General features: G+C 39.2%; 1 protein-coding gene across 1 annotated transcript in view; it reads right to left on the reverse strand.

The window, feature by feature from the left end:
• Window positions 1-328: 328 nt before the first annotated feature.
• The window catches only part of LOC116847556 (UDP-glucuronosyltransferase 2B20-like), a 78,681-nt gene continuing 69,085 nt past the window's right edge, over window positions 329-9,924 (reverse strand). The window contains exon 3 of the mRNA XM_032822654.1: window positions 329-2,860. Within this exon, the coding sequence (XP_032678545.1) occupies window positions 2,554-2,860 (307 nt within the window). The 3' untranslated portion in view covers window positions 329-2,553. The remainder of the gene's footprint in view (window positions 2,861-9,924) is intronic.

The following is a 9,924-nucleotide window of genomic DNA, read 5'->3' on the forward strand; positions in this document are numbered from 1 at the left end:
TTTCTTCGTAGCATCGCCCCTTTCACTTTCTCTCAACCATTGTCTCTCTCATTCTCACCCTCTCGTTATTCCTTCCTTCTTCAGCCCTTCCTCGTCGCTCTTCACTTTTCTTCTCGTTAAACCTTCCTCTGAATTCCGTTTAGCTGTTAGTAAATATAAAAACGTGTAAAGAAGGATGTATACATATTATACAAACACAACTAATTATTTCAAGCTTTCCCTTTCTTGTCGAAAAGAGATAGAGCTTGGGAGTTTCTCTTGTTGTCCGAATAATTTTGAACATAGCAAATGTGTATAAGGAACTTAATTTTAATAAATATACGTGTTATAAACGTAACATTATATAACATTTATTCATTAACAATATTAATTTACAACATTTATATATTATTGAAATACAAATTAGTATGAAGCTTTGTCAGAAATGTTACTGTACACATTTATCAATATGAACAGCGATATCAAGCTTTGTCATGTGTGCTACGATAAAAGAAAATAAACTTTAACTTTGACTGTAACCGGAACGAAGGAACAAATGCTTTATGCGACGCAAGTCGGCGGAAAATGAAGGATAGTTTCGCCATTACTCCATAAAACAGAAGGAAATAAAAAAACTCGCGTACTATAAGTTCCACACCATCTGTACGCGCGCAGCTCGGACGAGTTTTAGTTAACGATTGCACTTGTACATATCGTAAAATATCGCAGAAGTGTCTAAGAATTAAATGACTTTATTCCACGATCGATTTGAAATCTGCGCCTCGGAGAAGAAACTACTAGTAATAATTGAGCTGAAAATAGACCGACCATAACTTCCCGCTAGTTCTAACTAATGTTTCAGGTAACTAAGTAGGTTGCACGTATAAAAATCGGCTCATCGTACGTGGGGAGTAAGCTCCGCGGCGGTACCCAGATCAATCATTCTAGAAAAACATATGTTGCAACTTGTGCATGCCAGAATATTAACTCTTTCGATCACGTTGAGTTATACTGTCTCATAATTTAAAACGGTAAGTTCAAAAATTTATTTTACGTCAGTATTATTTAACTTACTTAATAAAAGAGTGTTAAGACGGAAAGAGAGCTTAAGTAGATTACATAAAATTTAACTAAAGAAACTACCACGAAAAATGCGTCCAATGAGACGGAAGGTACATTTATACTTGAAGAGGAGAGATAAAGAGAAGATTGTGGAGATTGTTGTTGTTGATCTGTTTATTTGTAGGGGAGAGGGGTATGTATACGTGGACCGGGCGACTGAGAGAATTAGATTCAATTAGGACAGATTATTGTTACTATCATTACCTACTTTTACTACTTTTCTACGTTGAACATATAAATATTTGAAATTCGACGCGAAAGGCAATGGGAGGGAAAAGGTCAATTGGTCCCTTCCTGGAAAAACGTCGCACTAAATTGTAAAACGAACGAAAAATAATCGCGATAAGATCTCTCGTTTCCCGCGCGAAACGAGAGATTTCATAATATTGCGCAATAGTAAGAGATATTTCTGTCTCTTGGTGAATTTTGCGACGAATAAACTCTCGCAGTGCTGATATATATTTCTGTATGTCTCGACTATTCTCATTCTCCCACCGATATTTCTGATATTACAATTATTAATTGCTAGCTTACGTTAATAGCATCTGTTGTACTAATTAATATTATCTAGCAGCTCGTATGAAGAAAAGTCTATAACACGAATTGTTCATAACCAATGTATATCGAAAGAGATACTTCTACAATTATTTATTAAAAACATACCGTTGTGTATATGCAACGTTCCTTACGGTTTCATGCGAAAATGAAAAAAGGCGGCTTCGTCCTATCTCTTTTATTCTTTTTGTGGAACGGCTCAAAATTCGAAATCAAATTTTGATATTTTTACGGGAAAAAACCACGTTTGTTTTTCGCCGTGTTCGCTACAAAATTCTTTACAACTGGTTCTACACTAGTTGCAAGCAGCCAATCGCATGATCGCAAGCAGCACTGTTTCCGATTGTAATCTAATCGCAAGCAGTAATCGCAAAGTTTGCTAAAGTTCAAAGTTTGCGTCTCTGCGATCTTGCGACAACCAATCAGCGTCGAGCTTCACATATATAGCTTTATAGCGTCAACTTTACCTGTCAGTCCTTGTTTGTTTACTTTCATATTTTACATATTTGTTAGGCACATTCTACAATAAGCTATTAGTCATAAGTCATAGGCAAATTGAGCAACCATAGTCGATTATTTTTTAAAATAGCCGACTGTGATTGGTCAATTTGCTTGAGACTTATGACTAATAGTTTATTGTAGAATGCGGTTTACACATGGCTCTATGTTCATCTTGACATCGGTTCCTCTTTCCTGTGACAGAGCCTCATGGATGTCAATGAAACATTCTCGTCTCTGATTCGCTATGACATGCGATTAACGATTGAAATCTAGAAGCTCATATCGCAAAAGTTTTGCGTTTTGCGACAATGCGATCGTGCGATTAGCTGCTTGCAACTAATGTAGAACGACCTTTCAATTCTTGTCCCTATGGCGAAACGTCCGCCATCGTCGTCATTAATCCTCCTTCTTGTTCGTCTTTTTGGTTCCACTTCCCAGCATTCCTTTGACAGCATGGAGCAGCCATAGCAGCAGCTTGATCAGCCGGTAGATGATGTAGATGAGCAACGCGATGACGATAATCGAAATGAGCGCGAAGTCGATATGATAATATTGATACCAAACGACATCCGCGGCATAGCTGTGCAGGTAAGAACCGCCGTTGCCACGGGCGATGTATTCCGTCCACCATACCGCAGTCTCCAATGGCGTAGCAGGTCGATCACGGAAAGCTTTCGAAAGCCTCTGGGCGTTCTCGAAATAGCTGAAAGCAGAAGAGAGTATTGCACTGAGCTGCATGTACTCGATCGCTTGCTTTTCTAAGAAAAAAAAGGAATTACGTTTCCATTCGCTCTTCTTGCCTTATCTTTTCCGTCGCTACTGGCGGATAAACTGTAGCTGGGAAGAAGACGCGACTAAGAGAAGTTCGCGAGAGGATATCAGATTGTCGCGGAGGCTAAAAATTCACTTGTTTATTTGGATTCCAATCGAATTGAACGACTTTCGCCTCCGGAACACATCTATTTTGGATCAACCAGAGAAATTATCGTCGCGAACGTTACTGCATAGAAATTCCTCGAGATATTTCCAAAAGCATATCATAGATTCCAAACGGAATACCTCGAGTTTACCGCAAAACAGATTATCTCCCTGTGAGAATTCTATTCTTATCATAAATATAGATTCTCTATTTAAAATCGAAACAGAAACATTTTTATTCAAGTAAAATTGACTCAAAAAGGATAGAATAGCACAGAAATTTCCTTTTTATATCAACCATTGAATTCAGTAAAACAAAATTAAGGACTTTAAGTATCTATACATGGTGAAAAATTCGATTATATCAACCTAAAATTTGATTTTAATGAGCGGACTAACACGTTTTGGTTGAAGAACACAGAATTCTTAGGTTACTTATAACCTTTTAATTTTAAGAACCAGAAATTCCGTTTCCTTTAACCAAAATGCGTTGATTCGTTTATTCACAACCGCAAACTTCATGTTAATAACCAAACTTTTCTTTTTTTTTAAATATCCATAATGACAAAATATAAATATTCAATCTTTATGTTCGATACGTTCAATTCTAATATCAAATGTAAACTAGAAGAAATATTTAGGAAAACTTTCGACAAATCAAGTGGAATCCATTTGTATTCCCCAATTAGAACCGTGTGTTTCACACATTCATAAAAAAAAAAAGTTTAGTTTGATTAATGTCTGATGAAATATAAACAAGTCAGGAAATTCTGGTTACCACCAGACTTTTACTATGATTGAAATTACCGGAATTCTGTTTAAGTTAACAACGTTTCTGATTAACGTGATACAAGAATTCTCGTAACTTCAACCGTAACTTTCTGATTCGTTCATATTTCACCGTTCAAATTTGGTAAATCCAACCTAATGTCTTTCTTTCTTGTACTTTTGACCTGATAACGCGTAGATTTTGACCGCGTAGATTTACCGAGCAGAGTACATCTTGCTTCAAAAAATCGGACTGGATCCCAGTTGCGGATCCCACGAAATTTTCCATGTGGATTGTTGCGCAAGATCCAGATCGGTTTCGGTGTTGGTGGTCGCATGACTGACGGAGCGCGTTGGTCGACAGGCAAACACGCGCGTGCGGCACGCATCGTGTGCTGTACGTAATCGACACATCGCCCACGCACCGCGATTGTGGGTGCAGAGAATACCGGAAAAAGCTCGCGAGGATCAAGGGCCAGGACGGCGCGCAGATGGGCGGCGGAAGGGGATGGGAGAGGATAGGATGATAGGGACTCGCGCGCGCAACCACCCTCGACGAAGCCGAGCACACAGTTTACCGATCGGTACTCTCCATTATTCGTGTTTACAGCTGCAGCCCGCGAATCAACCTGGTGCACCGCTGCCGCGTCCATTCCTCCCGCCGCGGTGCGTCCTATTCCCCTAGCCCCGCAGCACAGGCCGCGGCCGTCGCCGCACCCCTGACACTCCCGTCGCGCCGCTCGTGCCCCGTTATTTGCCTCGGTCAAATTCAGTTGCAGCCCCCGCGGTGGTTTTGAATTAACCATCAATTTTGGGCGCGCCCGACGTCCCTTCCGTTCGCTGGGACCGCCGCCGCAGCCTGTCAGCGGTCGTCCGCGATGTGCTCCAGAAGTGTCACGGACGCAACCCGAAGAGGAGACAGTGCGAGAGCAGGGGCAGTGGAGGCGGGAGAAAAGGAGGAAAAGGGTATTAATTAATCGGCGCGCGGCCGGGCCGAAAAATCGTGCCGGACGGCACGAACGAATTTTTCCCTCCCGCCGTGTGTCGCAACTAACGAGCGCACGAACGCGTTTTTTTCCGAGACCCGGAGGCCAAGGGATGCGAGGGAAGTGACCGAACGGCGGGGGTGCGTAGGGTCGTCGCCGCGAAATTTAACGTCGCGCAAAACGCATCCACCTTCTGGCGCTCTCCCGGGAGCGTTCCCGCCGGCCGTTTCTTTTTGCATTTACAAATTATTCACGGGCGCGCGCCGCGACGCATCAATATTGAACGCGCGACGTTAAACCACCACGGTTTCGCGTTGCACCGGCACTGCTCCGCACGACGTGTGCCGCGCGACGCAGCAGGTGCATCCGCGTGTGACGGCGCGTGTATCCTCTTGCACTTCGGCTCGGTCGATTCGAGCGCGCAAGAGTTAATTGTGCGAATGTGCTTTGAAACTCGTGAATTTCCACGTAACCATAATAAAAGTCCGTAATAACCGGCACAACGGCACGGGTATCCAAATTAATGATATCTAAAGTGAAATAAAAAAGAATATGAATATCAAAGAGAAGTTTTTTGCAATAAAACTCGTTTGCCATTGATATAAATTGGAGGAGGATTACGCTGTGACGTAATTCTAATTAATTGCGGCTACAAAAAAACGCTTTACTGTAAATTTCCTAACTGAATCATTTGCACGCGGAGAGAATTTCGTAGCGAAAATATCGTAGAATTTTGTAACCAGTGAATTTTGTCGGTATTCTACCTTGATTTATTATCCTTCCGTTTCATATGTACTATTTATATATATGTTAGAAACTGAAGTTCACTATTAAAAATTTTACTACTCTCTAAATTTTTAGAGTGAAAAATGACAGTATTTTTACTCGAGGTGATAATAAAGGTACTGCCACTCAAAATTATAAGAATGGATGTTTCATCTAAGATTGAAATAGATTCTGAGCTCCACATGAGCGAATATTTTAATTGATTGAAGTATGTTCTTCTGATGATGAAATATTAGTTCATTAAGTTCTGCGGTAGATTTGTGTTTCAATTTAAGGCAAAAAAATCGCAGAACTTAATGAACTACTTACATCAGATTCGCTTTTGAGTGAAAATATTCACTCAACGATTTATAGTGGAAAATTCGCTCTATAGAAGTGGAAAATAACTCGAATTCGAATGACTCGACTCTATTTTGAAGTTTCACTTCAAGAAATTTAAAAAGTATATGTGCATATATGTTTCTTAGCAAAATAAATTTTCCCCTGCATTATTAGAGTACATGATAATATTGGAAAGAATTTATAAAAATTTTATGAAAAAGAAACTATACAGTATATATTCTCTCCGTATAAAAGAGAAAAATGTCGTGAGTTTAAAGTTCACAATTTACTTTTTGTGAAATAAACGTGCTATTCTTTTGTTTTCTTTCTTCTCACTGTAACATGTACCAGACATACGACTTGATGTAATTTCAACTTAAGGTCACATTAATTAACTCTGACTGGCTATTGCCTCTTCGCGGATTATAAACCTAACTACGCATAGATGGTTTAGAGGGAATCTCGTTAGGTATAATTAGCGCCGAGCGACATTGTGCGAGTGATCAGAATGTTAATGGCATCGGCGATGCGGTCGAAACGCGTCGTACCACACTCCCGTCTGACCGCGTGCTTACAACGGAAAGTGTTCGCGGGATAAAGCGGGGGAAGGGGTTGATAGTGATGGTGGTAGTGGTGGTGATGGTGGTGGTGGTGATGGTGGTGGTGGTGGCGGTGGTGGTGGTGGTGGCTTACGCCATCGCGCAGTTAATACGGTCCTTATCTTAAAACGGGGATCAAATTACGGCGATCTGAGTATCCCGAGGAGCCATTACAATCGGGACACGCCGTAATGGACGATAGACGGTGGAAAACGGCGGCGTTATCTTCGGGCTCGATTAGAAGGAAAGAGAGGATATGATTCACGAAGAACATATACACGGTGTCTGAGGAGCGCGTTGTCTCGTAAATATAACTGAGAAGTGTCACTCCGTTGTGTCATTTCGTTAAGGCGAAACGCCGACGATCTTGCAGTCACAATTCACGTTATTCTGTTACCTCAATACTCATTTCCATTTATTGAGAAAACGCCGTATTTGTTACCATATGTTTAACTAGCAATAATTTTGTTATTTATTTGTTATAATATGTTTATAACAAATTTATTTGTTATATGTTTATAACAAATTTATTTATTATAATATGTTTATAACAAATTTATTTGTTATAATATGTTTGTTGAGTAATTATTAATTAATCTTTTAAAAAATTATAAGAAAGAAAATAGAAGGATCCTCAAATTATTTTATTATTTTATTAGAGAATTATTTTAAATTCTCGATGTTGTCAATGAATCAATTGTCCACCTTTCGATGCTCTAGAATAATAACAACAATAATAACACTTTTAGTATGCGACTGGTACACAAATAACTACCTTTTCATAAAAGAAATAACAAATAAAAAGGAAAGGAAACAACAGTATATACACAAAAAAATATATATTACATTCAAGTAAATGTTATTTGTTTCAAGTATTTTATAAGAGAGTTTATATATCCGCAAATCTCTATCACTAATTCATCATAAACATCAAATTTATTTAGATACATTCTGAATCACAGTAAATTTAATATTTAACAAGACTATTATCAAGAGAAAATATTTTTTATTGAGGATAACCATTACTTAAGAAGAAGGAAAATAAATTAAATAATCGCTTTTCTTAGCAATAGAAATGATATTTTTCTGTAAAATGAAATTGTATAGAATTCAAAAGAAGAATGCATAAAAAGAGTTCTCTCTTATTTTTATGTATCTTATAAAAACTACACTGAGAAAAATATTATTCTGATGCCGAAAAAAGCAGTTATTCAGTTCACTTTCTTTCTTTTAAGTAATGGTTATTTTCAACAAAGGGTATTTTGTTGATAATAATCGTAAGATGTACTACTCATCACAAATTTTAGAAAATTATCATGTACTCAAAAAAAAGAATTCCTTCTCTTTACAAAAATATTGTACAACCTTACCGGAAAAACTTGGTTGGTTTAACTTTATGTAGTAAACAAGTCGAATTTTTGTTTTAATTTAATATTTTTGCTTGAAATATTAAATTTGCCAAGATTCAGAATGTATTTTAGACAAATTTAATGATAAAAACTTCTGTGTGATAGATTTGCGGATATATAAATTTATAAAATACTTGAAACTAAGTAATATTTATTAGAGTGCAATATGTATTTTTCTGTGTATACAAGTGAATTTTATCGCAACACGGAATTCACAGTTTTCCTCGTTGTGCAAACAGTAGTCGAGAAGTTGGAAAACGTTCGTTGAACAAGAATTGACACCGAGAGTCTTTTTAATCGTAAAATAATGCAGCATATCGGGAGCACCCTGTACATTCCACGAATAATTCAAAGAATATAGGGATGTACGGGCCGGCGGCTGATATATAATTGCCGAGGAGCAGTTTTTCGCAGGTAAATATCTGCTGGACCGGTCCGTTATCGGAAGTCGGGCGAATTATTTAGTCAGGAAAGTCCTGAAGCAGATGTCGCGAAGTTACCCACGCCCCACCGACATCCCTATTTCTCGAGGCCGACCCGTATCTCCGGGGGATCATAATTCCCACGATATCTCTCGGATCGTCGTCGTCTGTCGCGACACGCCACGAACTTACTTTCCGACTTGCAGCGTTATCATGGAGAGGCCCTTGTGCCCCGTCCCCTCTTGCTCCTCGTTTCCTACTTATCCCTGGACGAGGCCCGTGCAATTCCGTACGTGTACGCTTTGCATCTCGACGAGAAGTTATGCAAAGCCGGCTGAAACTCATTTGGGCGCAAACTCCACGATTGCGATATCGAAAGTTCAACAATTTCGAAGAACACACAGCGCCCAAAAATGCTTGTCTCCCGTTGGCTCTCCGATAAATCGATAAATTTCAAAATAAATAATCTAACTAACTGAGCTGCGAGAAATAAATGAGCGAACACGTAGCGGGTAAGTTGCTGTAAACAAGTTTACAAAGTCGATAAAGCAACCTGATCGTGTCTGATCGTGGAGTGCTGCGCCACTACGTGGCGCGTTTCGAAGCTGCGCGTTCGCCGATGAATATGGATGTAACTTTTTTCGTAACAAGGGAAAGGGCGTTAACTTTTTATCGATGTAAGCTGTACACCGTGTGACAAATTTGTCCGTTTGCATCGGACGCGTAACTCGCTGTTACGGACAGACGGAAGGTGAAGGTAAAGTTTTTCACCGCGCTGAAAATGGTTTTTCTTATAACTTGGAATTGACGTAATAGAAACTTCGGAACACTGCGAAGTCCCATAAGTCCCGCACATTTTCATACTTCGCGCGGACCGGCGCGTTGTAACTCACTTTTCTGCCCCGGCAATGCATTATGCTTACTAGCACGACCGATCTTGTTCACGTTGCATCCGCTTACCCTCCGTGAGAAGATTTATCTCCCAACGAATATTAAATACAAGTTACGAGCCACCGGAGGGAAAATGACTTTCACATTGAGGAGGGACGGAAGGCGATGCATCAAATGCGCACACAGCAACAAAGGACTTCGCAAATACTCGCGCAATTCAATGTCGACTCGAGTCAAAGTTTATCTGTAGTTAAAAAAGTAAGCTTGTATTATATATTCAGTAGCATTTCCCTTCAGCTCGATTTATGAAAGTCTGATCTTACGACAGTACTGACGGAATATTATGTGTAGCTTTTTTTCATATAAATTCTCTTCAATTTAAATCAGATTCCATTAATGTTGAAAATAAACCGTCAGTAGATTTTATTTTGGTACACTGATTAAAAAGCGATTGAGTTAACAGAATGGGCGATCATCTCTTCAAAAAAATATTGTATCTAGTTAACAAATTAGTGCAACAATAAGTTACACTGATAGAGTTATTAACTATACTAACCAAATCACAATCTTTGAATCGATTGAACTCTCTCTTTTCTTTCTTTTTTTCCCTCCCTCGCTGCTCTCTCTCTCTCTCTCTCTCTCTCTCTCTCTCTCTCTCTCTCTCTCT

Source organism: Odontomachus brunneus, unplaced genomic scaffold, assembly GCF_010583005.1.
Source record: "Odontomachus brunneus isolate Ranch 3 - 2012 unplaced genomic scaffold, Obru_v1 Obru_scaffold_080, whole genome shotgun sequence".
Taxonomy (NCBI): Eukaryota; Metazoa; Arthropoda; class Insecta; order Hymenoptera; family Formicidae; genus Odontomachus; species Odontomachus brunneus.